The following is a 23,448-nucleotide window of genomic DNA, read 5'->3' on the forward strand; positions in this document are numbered from 1 at the left end:
AGCCATAGCACTTAACCACTATGCCACCAGGGTTTCCATCACAGGTACCAGGGGGACACAATTCAATCCACAACCCACTGGAGTATTGTGGACTTGTGATAGAAACTATTCATTAGCACTGGCCGTTCCTTTGAGGTCTATGCCATGTAACTATGGCATGTCAACTCCTGGGGCCCAGTGAAAAGCATGGCCACTTGCAGACCCAGCACGTGCCTGCAACAAACAGTGTAACGCTCCAGCCAGTGAGGACACTCCCCACTCCCCTGGATCTAGTAGTTCTCATTCCAGTTTACTGCCCTGACACAGATAATATTTATCCTACTGTTGTCAGGCAGAGGCAAAGGCAGAGCCTGTCCCCACAGAAGCCACAACATTTCACAGACTTGGCACCTCACGCCTGGCAAGGAAATTTTGTGGACAATGTAAATCATAGTCACAACACACCCATAAACCCTATGGACAATAATGAACCATTAATACTCTACGAACACTGTACTTCCCTTAGAAATAATATGCTAATATGCTCCCTCATCCCATATAGAGAGTGTAGCCACCACCGTAAACAGTGGGGTGACCACCCCCAGAGAATATAACGCCATTATAGTATCACCCTTCCTCATCTCACTGATCTGAAATGCTGAAGGACCCCAGGGCTTAATCCCTGGCTCTCTTATTTCCTCTGTCTACACTCATTCCCTTGACAATCTCCACCAGTTGATATTTCGTCTCTCTGCTGATTACTTAATCCCAGGGTGGTGCAATGGTTAAGCATTCAACTACTCACCGAAAGGCAAGATCTTCCAAAAGGTCACAGCTTTGAAAACCCTACGGAGTACTGTTCTGCTTTGCACACATGGGGTTGACATGGGTCGGAATTGACTCACCAGCAACTGTGTGGTGTTTTTTTTTTTGTGTGCAGGCTGGCAGGGGGTTATGCTGATTATACCCAAATTGGTATCTCCAGCCCAGGACTCTCCCCTGACTCCCGTCTCACGCATGGAACTGTCTCACCACTGTCTCCATTGGGATGTTTCGAGCTTGGCAAGTCAAAAATGGCCCTCCTGAGTTCCCCCAAACTGTTTTCTGCACAGCTTCCTCCCGCCCCCCGCCCCCGGAAATGGCAACTCCATCTTGCTGGTTGTTCAGGCCCAACACCTTGAAGTCACCTTTGACTCCTGTCTCTCATCTGACATCCAATCTGATGGGAATTCCCATCAGTTCTACCTTCAGGTATTTCAGAATCAGCTATACTTCAACATTAGCACCAACACTCCCCAGTCTGGGGTCTCCTCACTGGTCCCCCTGCTGCCACTGGCCCTTATAGTCTGTGTTCCACCTGGCAGCCAGAGAGTTCTATTAAATCAGAGCATGTCCCTTTGCTGCCCACAACCCTCCAGTAGCCCCTGTGCTCGCTGGGAGTAAAAGCCAACTCCTCACAGTGGCTTCCATGGCCCTTCCTCCCACCTTTTCCCTTCATTCCCACTCCAGTGACACTCCAACCACTTTGCTGTTTCTTGAACATGCCAGGCATTGTCCTTCCTCAGGGACTTTGCCCGTGCTGTTCCATCTGCTTGGAAGGCTTTCCTCTAGACATAGGTGTGCCCTCATCCCCACAGGTTTTTACTCAAAAATCACTGAAAAACTGATGTGGTGTCAGACCTCCTCGTCTAACTTCATGAGAGAGGAGGATAATCAAGATCGTATCAGCCCATGGCTAATTCCTATGAGCTGGAGGTCAAACATACCTCCATCTTCCAACCTTTCCACCAATTCTAACACCAGCCATCCCTCCCACAGCACTCTCTACTTCTCTGCTGCATTTGATAATTCATTGCAATGGCCACATACAGCTCACAGACGGTGTTCACAATTATGGGGTTTATTAGGGAATTAACAGGTTACACAGATCAGGATCAACTTGGAAGTAACAGAAACAACTCAGGAAACAGTTCTTTGATCAGGACAGCTTCTTCTCGGGCCCCTGAGGACAGGCTTCTCTTGCCCCCCCCAGGACAGGATCCTCTTGGCCCCCCCAGGACAGGCTTCTCTTGGCCCCCCCAGGACAGGATCCTCTTGGCCCACCCAGGACAGGATCCTCTTGGCCCTGGCCTCTGCCCTGCTCAGGCAAGTGTTACAAAGCTCTTTAGCTCTGCCCATAAGTGCCACAGGCACCCCACTCCTGCCCGGAGGCACTCAGCTCTCTGGCTCTGTGGGTCCACGAGCCCAGGCTCCCAGTCCCGTGCCACTGCAGTCTCTTGCTATCTTCAGTGTTACAGCTGTCTCCTGGGTCTAGGAGGTTCTCAGCATAAGGACCCCAGGTCCAAAAGACATGCTCTGCTCCTGGCTCTTCTTCTTGATGTTAGTGAGGTCCCTCCTCCAACCTCTGGGATTGGCTCCTTTTAATCCTAGCAGGATGGCAAAACTGACCAATCCCATACAAGGGTTCCATACACCTTATTTGCATGGTCCTACACCTGCAAGGGTTCCATGTACCTTATTTGCATGAACAAAACTGTCCAATACCCTTGGTGGGCCACAAGCACCTTATTTGCATAGTCCCACTCAGTCATTTTGTGGGAGTCACATGACCGTGGCTAGACGGGCCATATTAAAGCAACTCACTGCACCAGAATCACCTTCTCGATCAGGCCCTGCCTGGCCACCCTGTTTAAAATTGCCACCTCTTCCCAGGTCCCTACATCCCTTCTATGCATTATTTTTCTCTGTAGTGCTTATCATCATCTGACATCTATTTCAACAATTTACTTGCTTGTTGCCTGAATCCCTCCTTTCTAATGCCACTTCCAGGAGGGCAAGGACTTTTGCCTGGTTTGTTGCCTACAGCATCCCCAGAGCCTAGCACAGTGCCTGGCACATCGTTGTTGTTGTTGTTGGTTGCTGTCCAGTCAGCCCCCAACTCATGGTGACCTCATGCACAGCAAAACAAAATGCTGCCTGGTCCGGAGCCATTTCTGTGATCAGCTATGGATTGGATGGTAGTGATCCATAAGGTTTTCATTGGCCCTGGTGGCACAGTGGTTAAGAGATACAGCTGCTAACCAAAAGGTTGGCAGTTCAAACCCACCAGCCACTCCTTGGAAACCCTATGGGGCAGTTCTACTCTGTCCTCTAGGGTTGCTATCGGTCAGAATCGACTCAACAGCGAAGGACTGCAAAGGACTGGTTTTCAAAAGTGGATTGCCAAGCCCTTCTTTCCAGTCCATCTCAGTCTGGAAGCTCCACTGAAATCTGTTCAGCATCGCAGCAACACACAAGCAGATAGTGGCTGGCTGCACATGAAGTGCGTTGGCCAGGAATTGGACGCAGGTCTCCAGCATGGAAAGTGAGAATTCTACCATTCAGCCACCACTGCCCCCACCTGGCACACAATAGGTGCTTAATCAATAATAAATTAGTAAACCCATCTTGGACAGTTGGTCCCCATATACCCAGTGTAATTTCAATAAATGTAATCCATACACACAGAAAAACCCTTGTGGACAGTTACTGCCAGTGGAACCGCCTAAAGAGTACGAACCTCAATGTGAATCTCATGAACAGAGGAAGCCCTCAGAAAGGATGTGATTGTCCTACGGAATGTCAGTAGGGATTTTAGTGCCTAGATGAGTGTCTGGCGCAGAATAGGCTGGCAGTATGTATCTGCTGAAGTGAATTGAACCCACATACAGCTGGCAGAACCCCACCAACAGCATGAACGCATCCAGACAGTACAATGTCCACAAATGATATAAACCCCCACACACACGGGGACTCTCATACGGACAGCGTAAACCTCAAACAGACATTGCAATGCTCAAACACAGCATAAACCCCAGTATAGGCAGAGTGACTCTCATAAATGGTGTGAGCCCCATACAGATTTTACAACCTTCATGAACAGTGTGAACCTCATAGAAACAGGAAAACCCGCATGAGTGGTGTGAACCCCCATATAGGCAGGGTGACCCCCCATAAACCCCTGACAAGGTGACTTTCAGAAGTGGTGTGAGCCTCGTGTCAACACTGAGCCATCATAAGGGGTGTTAGCCCAAAACACGTGGTGAGACCCTCATAAAAGCTGTGAGCCTCAGATAGTGAGATCCTCAAAGATCGAGCCCCATGTAGACAGAACCCACAAAAATGGGTTGAACCCCGTATAGACAGACCCTCATAAGTGGTGTGGGCCCCATACAGAGGGTGAGACAGCATGTAACAAATGTGTAGCCCATGCATTAATGTGATCTACCTTTTTTAACATTGTGTGAATCCCTCTATCAACAGGGTCAACTCCTGTAATCTGGGTAACCCCATACGCACAGTGTAGACAATCGTATAAATAGGGTGATTCCCCTAAGCAGTGTGAACCTTCATCTGAAGGTTCATGCAGTGTAACCCATGAACACTGCGCCCCTACGTGGACAGCGCCGCCTGCCTGGGTGGACCGCTCTGTGAATGGTGTAAACCCACCAATGGGTATCATTAACCCCAGGGTCAGTATGTTAGTTTCATTAAGTCATGGATAATGTAGCCCCTTCCCATGTGGTGGTTGTTGTTAGGTGCCAGTGAGTCGGTTCCAACTCATAGTGACCCCGTGTACAACAGAACGAGACACTGCCTGCTCTTCCGCCATCCTCGCAATCGTTGTTATGCTTCAGCCCACTGCTGCAGCCACCGTGTCAATCCACCTCATTGAGGGTCTTCCTCTTTTTCACTGACCCTCTACCTAACCAAGCATGATCCCTCCTGATAACACGTCCAAAGTATGTGAGACATAGTCTCGCCATCCTTGCTTTCTAAGGAGCATACGGGCTGCATTTCTTCCAAGACAGATTTGTTTGTTCTTCTGGCAGTCCATGGTATATTCAATATTCTTCACCAACACCATAATTCAAAGGTGTCAATTCTTCTTGGTCTTCCTTATTCATTGTCCAGCTTTCGCACGAATATGAGGCGACTGAAAATACCATGGCTTGGGTTAGGCGCACCTCAGTCTTCAAGGTGACATCTTTGCTTTTTAACACTTTAAAGAGGTCTTTTGCAGCAGATTTGCCCAATGCAATGCATCATTTGATTTCTTGACTGCTGCTTCCATGGGTGTTAATTGTGGATCCAAGTAAAATGAAATCCTTGACAACTTCAATCTTTTCTCTGTCTATTATAATTATTCCCATAGATAGGGAGAAAACTTATGTTCCATTTTAACTCTCTGGGACTTTGTAACCTTCAGAAAAGTATATAAAACCCTTTCAGAAGTCTTGATTCTCCATAAAAAGTTATCCAGCCGTTCTCCAACACACACACGTAACATGGACTATGATTCCATCATGGGTGGACAATAAGGCCCTGGAATAAAGGGGAAGAAATGGGGAATTTCTGAATGGCTGGGAATTCCTAGGGCCCAGCCCAGGACAGGGCACATAAAAGTCACAGCTCATGTTTATTGAACATGACTACATGCCAGGATCCAGGTTAATCTCATCTCATCTTCACCTCCACTTTATGAGGTAGTTCCTCTAATTATCCCCATTTCTCAGACGAGGGTGAGCCCGAGAGAGGTTATGGGCCCAAGCTCAGACAGATAGAAAGTATCATACCTGGGACCTCAACTGCATTCAAGCACTAGACCATGATGCCTGCAGATGAATTGATAAATGCCTCACAGATATGATGAGCTCTGGAAATCTTCCCAAAAGGACCTACCACGACCACTGCCACCACAGCACACCCAAAGTATAAGCCCCATGGATGAGGTTCCCAATAAGATTGTGACAGCATAAACTCTCCAGGCAGTGGTGAACTCCTTCTGAATAATAATAATCACAGTACTAACATTTTTGAAGACTTAACTCTGCTCCAGACACTGCTGTAAATGCTTTGCATGTGTTAACTCATTTCATCCTCACAACAACCCTATGCAGTAGGGTACGTTTATTATCCCCTTTTTACAGAGGTAAAAACCAAGGCACAGAGGGGTTATGTGCCCAAGGTCACACAGCTGGGAGGAAGCAGAGCTTGGGTTTGATCTCAGGGAGCCTGGCTAAGCCTTTGCTATCTTTCCTTCTCCAACCTCACGCTCCACTCCACATGACAGTGTAATTTCAATGAACTGTATAACTCTGTTAACTACATTTTATATAATTCTCCCAAGGGCCCAGGTACAGCTCTCTTTGCACATTGTAATCTGTGCCGTGGAAAGTGTAACCTTTCCTCTATGTCCAAGGGAAATAGATCTTGGACAGTGTGAACTCCCACAGACAGATCTCCTTCAGGCATGGTGTAAGTCACATAAGCAGTGGACATCTCTGTAGACACCGTAAGTTCACTCTGTGGACATCACAGGTACACCATACCCCCCACTGACGAGTCGATTCCAACTCATAACAACCCTATAGGACAGAGTAGAACTGCTCCATAGGGCTTCCCAGGCTGTAAATCTTTACTACGGAAGCAGACCGCCACATCTTTCTCCCGCAGAGCAGCTGGTGTGCTGGAACTGTCAGCCTTTCAGTTAGCAGCCTAGTGCTTTAACCACTGCATCGCCAGCGCTCCTTTAAGTACACTATCCCACTGCCACTGAGTTGATTCCGACTCATAGCAACCCTACAGGATAGAATAGGACTGCCCTATAGGGTTTCCAAGGAGCAGCTGGTGGATTTGAACTGCTGAGCTTTTTGTGAGCGCTGAGCTCTTAACCACTGCGCCACCAGGGCTCCACACAGCCAGAGACAATCCTGCCTTGACCGTGGAGACCACAACAGAACGATCCCCAGGCAGGGTGGGTTTCTATAGAGTATAGCCCACCCCACTGACAGTCTAATCTTCCTTCACACCTGATGTGAACTGAATGTGGAACACAAAACCCCACCTGATCAGTGGAAATCTCCCCCAAATACCATGCAAACTCCCATGGGCAATGTGAACTCCTGTCCCATATGAGCCTCTTCCTAACAGTGTAATCTCCTTCCCATCCATGACGAAGTGAACATGGACACTGCGTATCTCCATGCATGGGAAACTTTCTATGGCTGCTGTGAGCCCCTGTGTGTCAGCATGAACCACTCCCAAGGTACTGCCTAAAGGGGGCAATGTGAACGCTCTTCATCAGTGTGAATCTTCCTCAGACTCAGCATCTACCCAACGTGCACGGTATAAACTGTAACAAGGCCCCTCCCCCAATATCGAAGTGTGAACTCTCCGAGTATAAGATTAAAATATAATGAGTATATTTGTCCAAGAAGTAATAATCGTATAAGTAATACTGTAAGATTCCTTCAGAGTGTGAACTCCTTGTAGATAAAATCCCCCCCATTCTCAAGGCAAACCCTCTGTGGGGAATGTGAATGGCCTTCATACTCAGTGAACCCCACTGGACAACTGCTATTTCTTCCCTGCCCTGTGTGAATTAGCCATGTACCATGGCACACTCTCTTGTGCTTAGTGTGAATGTCATGTGAATGCTTAGTGTGAATGCTGTGTGGACCTGCTATAGGCTGGGTGCACTTCCCTCACAACTGTTGTGAATTCTGTGTGGATACTGGGAATCCATCACAGGCAGTGGAAACCTTCCTTGCCGCCAGTGTAGAATGCTCCCCATTACCCTCTGTCTAGGAAAAATCCAATGTGGAGACAACGGATGCACCACAGACAGGTTCACACCTGGTGTGACTAAACCCCCCATCTGGGCAGCAGAGATCTACTATTGAGAGCGCAAATCCCTCTTCTTCTCACCCCCAGTGTAGGAAGGGGGGCCCAAGGGACCTTGAAAAATCTGCCTCCTGCCAGGTGTGAACACCTACAAAATGTAGCTCTCCAAGGAGTGCAGTGTGGAGCCTCAAGGGGCCCTAACCTTTCCCATCTCATGCCTCCTTCAAGGCTAGGGGGATATCAGAAAAGTGCGCCGCCCTAAATGTGAAAGTCTTGGAAAAGGTGACTTTGTCCCCAGGGGCCCCAAAACTCCAGGCCGCGCGCGTTGCCTACAGTGCAGCGCGCGCGCCACCCCACACGCGCGCGCTCTCCCCTCCCGGTGGCAACAGAGCTTTCCGCGAGGCCGCGCCAGACTTTCCGAGGCCGTTGATTGGTCATAGTCCTGGCCACCAGACAGCCAATCAAGCTGGGGAAAGGTGACATCACTCGTTCTCCTCCCCTCCCCCCAACCCAAACTTCCCTACTCCCGGCTACCGGCAGCAACAACCACGTGGGGGAGGGGTAAGAGAGTAGAAGCCGGTGAGGTCATTGCGCCGCCCGGGCCGCTGCTGATTGGTTGCGGGGCTCGCGGGTGGCGGTTGGCTGCTCCTCGAACCTCCTCCTCGTGCCGCTACCACCGCCGCTGAGAGGAGCCACTGGCGACGCCAGAGCCGGGAGTCCGGGTGAGTCGGGGCCCTGGGTCTCAGATGCTCCCGGTGTCCAGTGAGACTCTCGAGGAACTGCCCTTTCCGACTTTTTCTCCTCGCCCGGGTTCTTTGGTGGTCCAGGCACTCTGTCACATGGGAGTTGTAGTCTGCCTTATATTATCAACTATGGGCCAGAGCTGTAAGAAGACTTCGATTCCCAGCAGGAATTGCGACTAGCTGGTCAACAAACGCTCGGGCCACGCCTCCTCAGCCCGCTCATTGGATAGCTCACCCCTTAGCCCCGCCTTCTTGCAGTTCATTGGCTACTGTCCCTCACAGTGGCTGGGTTCCGGCCAAAGCTGTAGGGCGATTGGGTACTGTATTCGTCAGTCGGCCCCACGATGGCTTGCAATTGGTCAAGGCTGGTGTCCATCACTTGTTGTGGGGCAGGGTCCTAGGCAGATCAGGCGGTCGTAGGCTCAAGTTGGTGTCGGTCCCGGAGGGAGGCAGGTCTTGGACTTTAGCCCCTCCCCCTAGCGCTGCCGGGTGGGCGCGACTGGTCATAGGGAGCGTCGCTCTTCTTTGAGGGGCGGAGCCGACTAGGCTGCGAATATCTATTGGTCTAGGCCGGCGCCGGTCAGCGGGGTTGTGGTCGCTGATTGGCTGGCTGCTCCAGCTGTTGCAGGTCCATTCACCATTTTGTGTGTTGGAGTAAAAAAAAAAGGGAGAATCGAGAGGGAGAGCCGGAGGGGGGGCGGGGAGGGACCGGACCGGACCGAGCCGGGGCCACGGCCCCCCGCCCCGAAACCCCGCCGAGCCCGAGGTGAGGGGCGGGGCCAGGGCTGATTTGGGCTAGGGGGTTTCGGGGGGCGGGGGGCCGGGAGGGGACAGGTGGCAGGGACGGGGAGGGAGTACAGGGGGAAAGGGGTAGGCGGAATGGTGGGAACGGGGTCGGAGTGGAGGAAGTGGTGGTGGGGTGACAGAAAAGAGGTGACTGGGGGAGGCTGTGGTGGGCAGAGAACGGGTAACAGGAATGGAGGGGTGACAGGACTAGATCAGGGTGATAGGGAGGGGGGGACAGAGTTGGAGGGGGTGACAAGGAGAGGTGATGCGATGGGGAGAGTGGGTGACAAGTCCGGAGATGGCTGACAAGAGAGTGACTGGGAGGAAGAGGTGACAGAGACAGATGAGGGTGATGGGGTGACAGAGGAGGGGACCTAGGGCCTGTTAGGAGAAAGGTAGAGGTGGTGACAGGATGGGAGAAAGAGTGGCAGAGAAACTGGTGCATGGAAGCAGAGGGCATGAGACCCCATAGAGCCAGGGCCTGGGCTGCCTGGGGTTAGGGAGCTACTGCTCAGATTCTAAGGGAGGCGAGGGTCCACAGAGCCCTAGGTGGGAGTTTTCCAGGGAAGGGTGGACAGGAAGGGAACAAGGACCCCTAGGGAAAGGAAGAGGCTTGGCTTCTGGGGTGAGGAGGCTGGGCCAGGCAGCAGGGTCTAAGGATACCAGGCAGTGTGGTTGTAGGCCCTGGGTGGAGTATGTGAAGATTTGTGTTTGGGAATGGGCAGGACTAGGGCCAGATCTCAGTCCCCAGGAGGGTGGCCCAGCGGATCAGTGGGGAGAAGGTGGTGGCATCTGCCCAAGTCTTGGGACTTGGGTTGCAGCCCCAGTGTAGGAAGCCCAGGCCTTCCAGGCTCTGCCTGTGAGGACCCCAGGATTGGCCCAGCGGAGGGGCAGGCCTGGGACTGCAGAGTCCACAGAGGGAGCAGGCCCCAAGTGGGAGTCCAGGAGATCAGATGTCCCGGGGGAGCCTGAAGACTCTCAGGGGTGGCTCTGATTGTGTTTGGCCTATTGTCCTGGGTCCCCCAACCCTCCTAGAGCCCCCTTTTGGCCTCTCGGGCCTTGTCAGTGACTTCAGAGCAAAGTTTTTTCGTTTTTCTTTTCTAAGGACAGCTTGAAAGGGGGCGGGCAGTAATGACTGTTCAGGAAGTAGGTGAGGTTGGCCTGCTGGGCTTGTCCTGCTTTCTTTGACCTTCTCCCACTTACCCCTACCTGGAGTCGGAGGGCATGTTTGGGGCCCGGGGGGAGGCAGCTGGCTCAGCCACCTTGCCAGCGCCAGCCCAGCCAGGGCGGGGATGCATGCAGGCCAGAAGTGGGGGCTGGGCTCACGGGTATCACAGTGGGTGCTGTCGGGGGAGGGTCAGGCTCCCATCCAGTGGGACAGTGAAACCCTGGGGTATAGCTCAGCGTCCCACTGTGTGATGACGTGTCTGTGCCTGCATGCCTGTGTGTGTTTGCATGTGTGCATGTGCTCATGCACGGCCCCGTGGCAGCGCTGGGTATAAGCTCTTGCCCCAGACGTGCCACTGCCTACTCTCTGCCAGGATCTGGGAAGATGGCTATACCTGGAAGGCCTGGGGTGCAGAGCTGAGTGGGCAGCCGTCCCTGGGGACTCTCAGCTGCGCACTCCTTCCCACAATGCCTGGCCATGCCAGGCTGCCCAGAGGGGTGGGGGTGGGGGGAGGAGCTCCCATCACAGCCTGGTCACCTCCCTTTCTGCGTCTGTGCGTGTGCATGGGTGCACGTGTGTGTGTTTGAGTGTGAGTGCCCTCTGGACAGTGACCGTGCGAGTACGCGTGCCCTCTGGATCATGTGACAGGCGGCACACTGAAATGGTTAGGAGTACAGACTCTGAGACCAGATTGCCTGGGTTCAGACTCTGCCTCTGCCATTTCCTAGCCGGATGGTCCCGGACAAGTTGAGTGGGTTAACCTCTCAGTGCCTTGGTTTCCTCAAGTATTAAATGGGGCTAACAGTAACGCTCGCCTCTGAGGGCTGTTGCGAGGATGAAATGGGTTAAGAAAGGCCAGTTTCAGCACAGGGCCTGGCACACAGTGCATGCTCCGTGGGTGTGAACCTACCGCTTCTCGTGTCCCCGTGAGGCGTTACGGCATGTGTGCACGTGCTCGCCGTGTCCTCTGTGCAGGGAGCAGGTGTCTTGAGCGTCTCCATGCAGCCATGGTGTCTGTGCTCAGAGGACGTGGGTGCCGGTTTGTGTCTGGGTGCTGGCCAGGGGCCCCCGTGAGTTAAGGGTAGCCAGAGGGGAGGCCTTGGGGACCATGGAGTTGAAGCAGTGGCCTCAGCAAGTGGGAAATCTTGGGGACTACTAGGTCTGGGGGTTCCTGAGTTGCTCCCAATGACCTCTGTCTGGCCTCCCACCCTACAGGTGTCTGAGGGCGTGGGCAAAAGATGAAGCCAATGAAGAAGGCGTGCACTGGCCTCCCGGGTCCTGGCAGTGGCGGCGGCAAGTCCCCACCAGCCACCAGGGCCAAGGCCCTGAGGCGGCGAGGGGCTGGGGAGGGTGACAAGCCAGAGGAGGAGGAGGAGGAGGCACAACAGCAGCAGCATCCAGGGCCAGAAGAGGCTGAGGAGGGCGAGGAGGAGGAGGCGGCTGAGCAGGGCCCTGGGCCGGAGGGGCCACCCCCAGAGCTGCACCCTGATGACCCGACCCCGGGCCCAGCTGAGGACCCCAAGGGGGAGGGAGAGGCAGGTCGCTGGGAGCCCTCACTCAGCCGCAAGACAGCCACGTTCAAGTCGCGAGCGCCCAAGAAGAAGTATGTGGAGGAGCACGGGGCCGGCAGTGGCGGGGTTGCTGGGGCACCTGATGAGCGGGCGCGGACGCCCGAGGAGGCCAGCACCTTGGGTTTGCCTCCACGGCCACCCACCTCCACCCGCTCCTCATCTACCGACACAGCCAGCGAGCACTCAGCCGACCTGGAGGATGAGCCCATGGAGGCCTGTGGGCCTGGGCCCTGGCCCCCCAGAGCCACCAGCAGCAGCTACGACCTGCGGCAGCTGCGGTCCCAACGGGTACTGGCTCGGCGTGGTGACGGCCTTTTCTTGCCGGCTGTGGTGCGCCAGGTGCGCCGAAGCCAGGACCTGGGCGTGCAGTTCCCTGGTGACCGGGCCCTGACCTTCTACGAGGGGGTGCCCGGCAGTGGTGTGGATGTGGTTCTAGACGCCACGCCGCCCCCAGGGGCGCTGGCAGTGGGCACCGCTGTTTGCACCTGTGTGGAGCCCGGTGTGGCTGCCTACCGTGAGGGGGTAGTAGTGGAGGTGGCCACCAAGCCAGCTGCCTACAAGGTCCGCCTCAGCCCCGGCCCCAGTGCCCAGCCGGGCCCTCCACCCACCCTACCACAGCCCCTACACCGCGAGCCTGAGGAGGCCGTGTGGGTGGCCCGCTCCAGCCTGCGCCTGCTGCGGCCCCCCTGGGAACCCGAAACCCTGCCGAGGAAACCTGCCACAGGCCCCGAGGAGGAGCAGGCTGAGCCCGGGGTCACCCTGCCGCCTTGCCCTGCTGCCCTGGATCCCAAGCAGCCCGAGGATGCCGAGGTATCCAAGATCAGCTTTGGCAGCAACCTGGGGTCTTGTGAGGAGGGCGAAGAGAAGCACCCGCCAGCCCTGGGCACCCCAGCCTTGCTCCCACTGCCTCCACCCCAGCTCCTCTCGCCGCCCCCCAAGTCTCCAGCCTTCACGGGCCCAGGCCGCCCTGGAGAGCAGCCCTCGCCCTGCCAGGAAGGGAGCCAGGGCGGCAGTCGGAGCAGCAGTGTGGCCTCCCTAGAGAAGGGGGCAGCGCCAGCAGCCCGGGCTCGTACGCCATTAACAGCCGCTCAGCAGAAGTACAAAAAGGGCGACGTGGTCTGCACACCCAATGGAATCCGCAAGAAGTTCAATGGCAAGCAGTGGCGTAGGCTGTGCTCGCGAGATGGCTGCATGAAGGAGTCGCAGCGACGGGGCTACTGCTCGCGCCACCTGTCCATGCGAACCAAGGAGATGGAAGGCCTGGCGGACAGTGGGCCAGGAGGGCCTGGGCGGCCAGCTGGTGTGGCAACCCGAGAGGGCAGCACTGAGTTCGACTGGGGTGATGAGACGTCGCGGGACAGTGAGGCCAGCAGCGTGGCAGCCCGGGGAGACTCACGCCCACGCCTGGTGGCCCCTGCTGACCTGTCCCGCTTTGAGTTTGACGAGTGTGAGGCGGCTGTGATGCTGGTGTCTCTGGGCAGCTCACGCTCGGGCACGCCCTCCTTCTCCCCCGTCTCTACGCAGTCGCCATTCTCACCTGCCCCATCACCCTCACCCTCGCCGCTCTTCGGCTTCCGCCCTGCTAACTTTAGCCCCATCAATGCCTCCCCGGTCATCCAACGCACTGCTGTTCGCAGTCGCCACCTAAGCGCCAGCACCCCTAAAGCTGGCGTGCTGACGCCACCAGACCTGGGCCCCCATCCGCCACCACCTGCCCCACGGGAGCGCCATTCCTCTGGCATCCTGCCCACCTTCCAGACCAACCTGACCTTTACTGTGCCCATCAGCCCTGGGCGGCGGAAGACGGAGCTGCTGCCCCACCCAGGGGCACTGGGGGCCCCTGGCACTGGGGGTGGAGGAGCCGCCCCGGACTTCCCCAAGAATGACAGCCTAGACTCTGGTGTGGACTCAGTGTCCCACACCCCTACGCCCTCCACGCCGGCCGGCTTCCGGGCTGTGTCACCTGCTGTGCCCTTTTCCCGCTCCCGCCAACCCTCGCCATTGCTGCTGCTGCCCCCACCTGCTGGCCTGACCTCGGATCCGGGGCCCTCCGTACGCAGGGTACCTGCTGTACAGCGAGACTCCCCCGTCATTGTCCGCAACCCTGACGTACCGCTGCCCTCCAAATTTCCTGGGGAGACAGGCATTGCTGGTGAGGCCCGGGCTGGGGGACCTGGGCGGGGGTGCCGCGAGACCCCGGCACCTGCTGGGGCAGCCAGTGGGAAGCCTGGCCTGCCTCCGCCTCTACCGGCCCCCGTACCCATCACCGTGCCTCCAGCCGCACCAACTGCTGTGGCCCAGCCGATGCCCACCTTTGGCCTGGCTTCTTCGCCCTTCCAGCCTGTGGCCTTTCACCCCTCACCTGCTGCCCTGTTGCCTGTCCTGGTGCCCAGCAGCTACACCAGCCATCCTGCCCCCAAGAAGGAAGTCATCATGGGCCGGCCTGGAACAGGTAAGGGGCGTTGGTGGATGGGCTGTGCGAGGGCCCCCTTGAACAGGGCCACTGGTGAGCTCCCCACCTAACGAGGGGTGCAAGGGGGAGGCTGGCTTCCTCTTTGCACAGGTGGTGCCTTGGGAATTCACGTGGTAGGCAAGGGACCGGATTCTGAGACTTTGAAAGCCCAGTGCACTGTTTCCAGAGGCCTCCTGCTGGGGAGTGCAGTCCCCCACCTTGAGGGCCGGTAGTCATCAGACCTTTACCCAGCCCCAGGTAGCTGATGGGGTAACAGAGAATGATAACCATAATGGCGGCCCCCGTGCATCGGGTGGCAGGTGGACATCACTGTGATGAGCATGGCATGGGAGCTTCTTGCCAAATCCTCACCAACCCAAACCAAACCCACCACCGCTGAGTTGATTCTGACTCACAGTGACCCTGTTGGACAGAGCAGAACTGCCCCCTAGGGGTTTCCAAGGCTGTAATCTTTACAGAAGCAGACCGCCACATCTTTCTCCCTTGGAGCGGCTAGTGGGTTCCAACTGCCGACCTTTTGGTTAGCAGCCGAGCTCTTAACCACTGCGCCAACAGGGCTCTTTCAGATCCTCACTCCCACACCTTAATATAGCACTCACAGTAGACCTGGCCCTGTTAGAAGCCCTTTTCAAATATTAGCTTGTTTTGTCTTCACGACAACCCTAATAGGCAGGTGCTGTCATTAGGCTCATCTAGAGGACGCGGGCCAGGGTAGTAACTTGCCCAGGGTCACGTGGCTAGTGAACACAGAGCCAGCCTTCAGACCTGGGCAGTCTGACTCTTGACCCATCTGCTATAGTGCTGGTTTACAGGTGGGAAAGCTGGGGGATCGAAAGGTCCTCTGCTGGGAGAAGACCATACCAGGACTTGAACCCTCAACTGCACCAGTGTGCCCAGTAAACCTCACAGTCGTAGTCAGTGCCATGGAGGGGAGCAGGGGGTGTGCTGGGCATGCCTCAGGGTGCAAATCTAGGCTGGCTGCCTGGGATGGAGTGTGCAAGCTGAGGGTTGAAGGATAAGTCGGAACCATCAACCACAGGCTCCTGGGAGGAGGCAGATGAGAAGGCTCCAGGCTCAAAAGGACCAGAGCCTCGGAGAGGGGTGAGGAAGCCAGTGTGGCTGGAGCGGGTGAGGCCAAGGTGGGGAGAGTGGCATGTTTGAGAATGTGCTGGAGAGTCGGGCCCAGGCCAGACTGCGCTTTGTAGGAGCAACTCACAGGGAGGGTGAGAGACCCGGCGCCAGTCCTTTCCTTAGCATCTTTTTCTGTCTGTCTGTCTGTGTGTCTCACTGTGTGCCTGCCTTTGTTGACTGAGGGCCTCCTCTGTGCCTTACCCTGTGCTGAATAGTGCTGAGGACGCAGCCCAGCCCTGCCCTCACAGGGTTCATGGTCCACTGGAGTAGATGTACCTGTTCTCAGACAGCGACAGTCCAGAGTGGTCACAGCAGAGTGGTCAGAGCTGGGATGGAGAGGCCCAGGAGGCCATGGGAGCCCAGAGGAGGTGTCCGATCCAGCCTGGCAAGTCATGGAGGGCTTCCTGGAGGAGAGACCAGAGGCCTATTAACAAACCTGTAGAGTGAGCAGAAGTGAGCCAGGCAAGGCAGGTGGGAAGACCTTCCAGGCAACGGGAACAGTTTATGCAAAGGCCTTGAGGCAGAAGCACATATCTGAAGGAAGTTGAAGTTGCAAAGTGAAAGGTTCTAGACGGTAGGTGAGTGTGAGGACGTGGGACTGGATTGGTGAACAAGAGTCAAATCATGTTGGGTCCTTATAAGATATTTGAACTTTATCCTGGGAGCACTAGGGAGCCGTGGAAGATTTTGAGCTGATTGAACCTCTTTGGCTTCACCATGGAGGGTAGGTTTGAGTTGCTGAGACCAGGGGCAGGGAGACCAGGGAGGAAGGGGGCTGGTGTGTGCATCCGGGCAGGAGCCGGCTGTGCCATAGGCAGGGGCAGGGGTCAATTCAAGAAAGAGCCTGGGCCCTGCCCTCATGCAGCTCTGAGCCCAGACCTGTCCCCACACCCAGGAGAGGACACACGGGTTGTGCTTGTCCCTCATGCTCATGTACTGACTGAATTATGAGGTGTGTTTTTTGCCCCCCTGCAACATTTTTTATACTTGTTATAGTTGATATGAGTAAAATTCCACAGAGGTGGGCACAGCAGGAATTCCTGTCCTTAGGCAGATGCAGAAACTGCAACAGAGGGGCTCTAACCACCCTCCACCCCCAGCCCCGCATGCCCCAAGCCCGTGACATCGCCCTCATAGCATTGTCCCACGTGACCCTCACTGCTGTGTCAGGGAAGACTGGCTTAAGAGGGCAGGCCCAGCGCGGACTCCTGCCACCATTTTCCAGATGAGGAAAAGTGAGGCCCTGCCAGCAGAAGAGCCCTGATGAAGGTTGCCCAGTCAGGGAAGGACAGGACTGGGCCTTGAAACAGGTCTCCTGACCTCCAGATTGCAGGACTCTCACTACCAAGAGTTCCGTAATAATTTATTGAGTATTCACGACGCGTGCGTCTGACACACTCAGTAAGTGCTGTCTGTCACAATGTCCCGGGCTGTTGGTACGATTACTATTTCCATTTGGCAGAGGAGGACATTGCAGTCCAGAGAGGTTAAGTGACTTGCTTATTGTTACCCAGCTAGGAAGTGACAGAGCCAGAATTTGAACCCAGGCCATCCAGCTTCAGAGCCTAGGCTCTTAACATGCTGGATAATAACACTGGTAGGAATAATAATAACTGCTCTTCACTGGGCATTTACCGTGTATCCAGCCCCAGGCTTAGGGCCTTCTTACCAAATCCTGCCACTGCTGTGAAGTTGGGATTGCTAGCTCTGTCGTCCAAGGGGAGAACTGAGGTTCAGGAAAGGGAGGCCCCTCATTGGAGGCCGCCTAGTCGTCAGAACTTGTCCAGTGCTTGTCCTGGCAGTTCTCAGCAGCGCCTCCCTGACAACACCCCGCTGAAGTATCCAGGTGCCCCTCAGGTTCTCAGCCAGCAGGCCCTTTTGTTCTCCTCCCTGGGGCCTCCCTACACTCTTGGGAGGCAGGCTTTTCGGGGCCTTCTCCCTCTGAGACCCAGATAGGGCACACCGTGCCTAGCGGCATGAGGCCACAGTTCTAGCCCTTTCTGCCCGCCCATGCCAGGGCCTGACCCTCACTCAGAGGGCAGCAGGTGTGAGGGGGTGGCCCAGGGCAGCCTGCCTGCTTTTGCCCCCCGCCAGGCATTTGCTTCCGCTGGGGGACATGCCGGGGCAGGCGGCCGGCATTCTCCACATTCTGCGCATGGCCGGGTGGCCAGCTGCTGTTGCCGCCTCCCTCTGACTCTTCCCGCCTGCTCCCCAGGAGAGGAACCTGCCCCAGGGCCTGCAGCCCCTGCCCGGGAGGCCAGATGTCTCAGCCCCATTCCTGGCACGGCTTCTCTCCCAGCTCCCAGCTTCTTGCCTGCCTTCCCCTACTGACAGGCATTGCCCCTTCTAGGCGTCTCTGACTGTTTGTCTCTCTTTGGGCCACTCTGTGTCTATTTGTCTCTCCCCTAGGTCCCTCTATCGGTCTTTCTCTAGGTCTCTATTTCTGGGCCTGTCTGCGTTTCTAGATCTCTGTCTCTCTCTCAGAGCCTGGCTCTCCATACCTTTTTGGGTTTGTCCCACCCTAGGCTTCAACCTTTGTCTGAGATTTTAGCCCACGCTTTCTTTTTTGGCCCCCAGTCTGGGATCCTGTGTCTCTGTGCCAGTCTTGGCCTCTCCCCTGGGCCTCCCTCTCCAACTCTTTAAACAGACCTGCTGCGCCCAGCTCGCCCCCTCTTCACGCTGTGTACCTCAGGTGCTCAGTTCCTTTAAGTCAGCGGACAATTGCTAAGCACCAGGTCCCCTACTCCCTCTTTGGAGAGTGGTGGAGTGTTTTCCAGGCCCTAGCCCCCCACCCCCTGCTTGCTCCTTGACAAATGAACTGCCCACTACTGTCCCCAAAACCTGCTGAGAGGTGTCAGGAGCCATCCTGCAGACCCATCTACCACCCAAGCACCTGTTTCCAAGACAGGCAGGAAGGCGGGGGCTGTATAGCCCAGGCCAGGAGATCCGGCTGTGGGGGAGCGCCAGGAAAGCAGCTCCTGTGCCCACCCACCTGCTAGAGGGCATAGACTCAGATCATCCTACCTTCCCCCCCACCTTTCAGAAGATACATTTGGTCCCAGCTCCATTTAACTGAGTTCCGGATATAGTCCACCCCAACAGGCAGAGGCCTCAGAGACCAGGCAGTACCCACCAACTATTCTTGGTCAACTGGGGAAAGTGAGACACAGAGAGGAGCCAGGGGGGTTGAGCCAGAGTCTCCTGACTCCCAGATCCAGATCCAGCCTACCAAAATTTCCATTTTGTCTCAAATGATGAACCCCATCTCCACTGCCAGAAGTCAGCTCCCTGCTCATCCTTCCGTCTTCAGGCCCCTCATTCCAGGCCCAGGACAGCAATCCTGGGGCAGGGGGGTGGGGAAGGCAGGCCTGGATGCAGGCACAGGCATGGGCGATCAGGGGGAGATACTGAGTCTGGGGAAGCCAGAGAGGACAGACGAGACTCTGTGGCTCAGGTGAGGGAGGTTCAGGTAGGTTTCCCTGAGTGGAGGTGACATTTGAGCTGAAGTGTCAGGCATGAGTAGGTGATTTCAGGGCAGTGGAGGAAAGGGAAGGGCCATCCAGGTGGAGGCAGCCACATGAGCAAAGACGAGGAGGGGTGAAAGTGCGTGAACTTTTGAGTGGCTAGCTGAAGCTGGACCTGAGGCTGGAGCCTAGGCTTGGCTGAATGGTGCCACGGAGGACAGTCCCAGCCAGGCCAGGCGGCTGAGAAACTGAGGCTGTAATCTCGGTGGGTGGGGAACCAAGAAAGGGTTTAGAGTATGGGAGGGAAAAGGTTGGTTCTGGGTGTCAGAAGGATCCCTCTGGGATTGCCATGGAGGGGAAGGAGGCCCAGGCTGGGAAGGAGAGGCTGACTGCGGGGAGAGAGGCGTTTGTGAGTTTGCAGGGGTGAGTCTTAGTGACTTTGTGGAAGAGACCCCAGCTCCCTCAGTTTGACAGCCCCCAACACCAGACGCTTAAACAGGTTGCGCTGCCTCCTGGCGGCTGCGGGCAGCGGGGCGGCGGCGCACGCATGCGCGGCGGGGCGGGCGGATGTGCGGCACGGCGTCCCCCCTAGCATTAATGGCTCCATTAGCGGCCGGGAGGGAGGCGCATTAGCGGCGGCGACGGCGTCTGGCTCCCATTACCACCGGCGGCAGCGGCTGCACCACAGGCGGCTGGACCCTAGCCTGCCGCGCCGCCTCCTCCGCCCGCGCCCGGTCCCCTGTTCCCGCTCCCCATGGGGGCCCGGCCTAGGGACCCTGCCCCCCATTTCGGCGGAGAGCTGACTGTGAAGCTAGGCAGACCTAGATTCAAATCCTGATCGTGCCACCTCCTGACTGCAAGACCCTACGCCCCTCTGAGCCTATTTCTTGTGTAGTAGTCGGGAAAATTGGTTGTACCGGGGGTTTGTAGTTCGGGATAGGTACCCCGTGAGGGCCGCGCCCAGCCCCCTCTGGCACCTAGAGGTGCAGCTTCCCGCGCCCCTGGGGGTAGGGCCCCCTGAGTCGGGCCTTCGACCTTCCCATTGGCCGCCGTGGCGCTTGCCAACTGCCGATTGGCCAAGACCTGCTCCGTTCCTGCGCAATTAACCCCTGCGCGGCTGCGCCCTGGGGCCAGGTGCCCCCTCCCCCGCAGACAGTCCGGGTGCCAGCTGGCTCGCGCCCTGCCGCGGCCCGCGTGGGTGTCAGGCCGGCCGGGAGCCCGCCCGCCCTGCCAGCACAAAGCGGCTTTGTGGGGCCCGGCGGGGTCTGGCTAGAGGCCAGGCGGCGAGTGGAAAATCTCGTGAGCGCGGGGAGGGGAGGGGAGTGCATAGCGGCGCCCCCTCCTCTTCTAGGGCCTCGGCGCCTCCCTCAGCCCGCGCCGACCAGCCCCGGCGCCTGTACGACCCTCCCACCCTACCTCCCGCACCTTCCAACCTCCAAGCTCACATCCCAGCCCTCTGCCCGCATCCCGCCCATCTCCCTATCCCTGGGTCCCTGGGGATCCTCCCCTACACCTCTCCCCTGCTTCTCCTTTCCTCCTGGTCCTCCTGCCTACCCCAGCCCCACTCTCACTGACTCACCCCGGCGCTATTTTTAGCCCCCCATCCCTCCGGAACAGCGCCAAGCCCAATCCTGGGCTCGTTCCCCAGGCAACCCTGGTCGTCGCCGACGCCGCCCGGGCTGGGTGGGTGGTTGGGTGGGTGTGTATGTGGAGAGCGGGTGAGGGGAGCTGGGGACACCAGGGTGGGGTGGTGAGCTAAGGCGGGGACCCAGGCCTGGAGAGCGGGGTGGGGAGCCGCGGGTAGCAGGGCGCGGTGCCTCCCGGGCTCAATAAACGGGCCGTGAGTTCAGAGTGTGTCTGCCTGTCTCTCAGTCTGTCAGCATCCCTGGCTGCGCACCCCAGGCCTCTGGGCAGGTTTCAGCCTGCGCTGCCAGGGTGGCTGTCGGTGCCTCCGTCTGGGCTGCCTGTCCCCAGGCCGGGGTGGGGTGGTGCAGTGCGGTGGGGCATGTTTTGAGCCAAACCTTTTGTGGCGTTGGTGAGGGTGCTGGGGCTGGCCGCTGCTGCAGTCCTGCCCAGTACCTGCCTTGAGTGAAAGACGGCTTTACCTTCCCCCCCACCCCGGGGCGGGGCCTTCGTTTGGGGAACCCCCTCAGTCTTTTCCAACTATGGAGGTCCGAGTTAGGGTGGGTGATGACTGGCGAGAGACTGTCCCCTCCACTCCTAATCACCCCCACCCAGGGTTCCTCTATCCTGAACAATGGAAGCTAAGTATAGGGCTGGCCCAGCGCCCAGGGCAGGGGGGCCCTTTCCCGCCCGGATTCTCACCCCTCCCTGCCAGGCTGGGCCCCCACTTAGCTGTACCCTGCCCTAAAAGGGGCCTCTTCCCATCCGTCCTCCACGGGCACTGTGTCTTCTACCAGATGTGCAACCCTCCCAGATGTGTGGGGCCCTCCCTCCCTGCTGGGCCAAGCCTGGCTCTTTTTCTCACCCAACAGAAGTGGCAGGGCTGGGGAAGGGCCCCTCTGAGCTCTGTCCCTGGACTGCATTGCAGTGGGGAAGGGGTTAACTTGCCAGTAGGCGACTCACCGGTGTGGGGGGGGAGAGGAGGGGGTAGCTGTGGGGAGATAGCGGGGCCACATTGATTTCAGCCTCGATTTCTGCCTCATGTTGCAGTCCCTGGGGCAGTGAGGTAATGGAGGGTCTGAGTCTGGGGCTGCACAGGGAGGAGGGGGCAGTCACCTAATAGTCCCTTGGGTGGCCCCTCCAGGCTCACAGCCAAGTGTCTGGCCCTGCAGTCTCTGGAGGTCAGCAGGCTACAGGCCTCCCTTTCCCCCTCCGGGTTCAGGTTACCTGGTTTTTTGGCCCCCCTCTTGCCCTCAGCTCCACCACTGGATGGGACAAACTGGAGTTATCTGCTCCTGCCTTTGACCCCACCTCTGTAGGAGCCCCAGTCTTGGTCCATCTGAACCTGTTTGACTTTATCTGCCCAGGTATGACCCTAGGCTTCTGCCTCTGCTCAGTGCCTTCCTGGGACCCATACCCAGGGCCTCTGCATCTTTTCCTGCTGGGCCTCAGACCCTTGCCTGTGGCTCTGTGTGTGCCCCTGACCTTTCTGTGGTTTGCTAGTCTCTGTTTCACTGTCTGACCTTATTCCTGGGCCTCTGTTTGGGAGTCCTTGCGTGTGCCCACCCTGAGGTTAAGTATTGAGTAATGCAAAGAGCACTTGAGTTGGAATACTAGACTGTTTACATCCTGGCTGCATGATCATGCACAATATATTTAATCCTTCCGAGCCTCATTTTTTCCTCTGAACAATGGGCATAACAGAACATACCTCCCTAGGTGTCTGTGAGATTCAGTGAACACAAGCATCCGGCACATAGCAGCCCCAGTATTAGCTTCCTTTCTTCCTTGTGGCTCTTCAGGCAAAGGGGGAGAGTTGACTCCCAGCCTAGAGTTGTGGTACCGGCCATGGTGGTGCTCTGTGGCCCCCCCTTTGCTGCTAGGTGGAGGATTCCAGGTGGCTGACAAGTGTCAGGCTGGGTAGCTGAATGACAGTGGATGGCCGTGGGGCTCTGTATACCTGATGTGTCTGGGTACTGAAGTGTATAGGGCATGTGAGGGTAAGTTTATAGTGTATGGGGTCAAATCAGCATGATGGTATGGCTGTGTGTTGGGGGGTACTCTGTGTCAGGAAGGCTATGTGAGTGTGAAGATGGAAGTTAGTGTGTGCTTGTGTGGGAGGCGTGTCGGGTGTGTGTGTGGTGGAATGGCAGTGGCTGTGATGTGTGTGATATTTCTGCCTGTTTGATGTGTTTGTATGATGATTCACGTGAGCTAATGGATGTATAATGAATATACGTGTTGGTGGGGCATGTATGGGAGGATATGTATGAAATGGGTGATGTGAAGACGGCTGAGAATGAGTATGACGGTGAGCACGAGGTCGTACACATATCTGAGCATGCTGTGTGACTTTGTGTGACAGTGAGGTGTAAGACCGGGAGTATATGCGACCGTGGAGGTGTGTATGAGATAATGGGTGTGGCATTAAAGTATGTCTATGAGGAGTACGTGTTTGTGCTGGTGTAAGAATCAGTGAGGACTCAGGGGTGGCTCGCCCAGCCCTATATGCCGTTGTCTGTGTTGCGGGGCCGTGCGCGCTTAGGCAGGCGTGAGGGAGGCGGGCCGAGCTGCGCGTGAGCGTGTTCCTCGCGCGAGCTGGACACACACCACCACACACAACCCCGGGGCCTCCGCAGCGCGGCGCCCCAAACCGCCCACCCTGGCTCCGTGCCTTTACTGCAGTGCGCCCTCCCTGCCACCCTTCTCCCGCGGTTCCGCCCCCGGCCGGCTCGAGGCCAACCGGAGTCCGCCCCACCCCCTTATTTGCATATGACTGACGTTCCCCCGGGGCGGCCAATGGGGGCGGGTGCGGCGGGGCCTGACCCGCGCGCGGCGGCGGCAG

General features: G+C 56.8%; 1 protein-coding gene across 1 annotated transcript in view; it reads left to right on the top strand.

Annotated features, from left to right (window-relative positions):
* The first annotated feature begins 8,319 nt into the window (after window positions 1-8,319).
* The window catches only part of CIC (capicua transcriptional repressor), a 26,746-nt gene continuing 11,617 nt past the window's right edge, over window positions 8,320-23,448 (top strand). The window contains exons 1-2 of the mRNA XM_012559207.2: window positions 8,320-8,366; window positions 11,557-14,364. Of these exons, the coding sequence (XP_012414661.1) occupies window positions 11,580-14,364 (2,785 nt within the window). The 5' untranslated portion in view covers window positions 8,320-8,366; window positions 11,557-11,579. The remainder of the gene's footprint in view (window positions 8,367-11,556; window positions 14,365-23,448) is intronic.

Source organism: Trichechus manatus, unplaced genomic scaffold, assembly GCF_000243295.1.
Source record: "Trichechus manatus latirostris isolate Lorelei unplaced genomic scaffold, TriManLat1.0 scaffold00216, whole genome shotgun sequence".
NCBI lineage: Eukaryota > Metazoa > Chordata > Mammalia > Sirenia > Trichechidae > Trichechus > Trichechus manatus.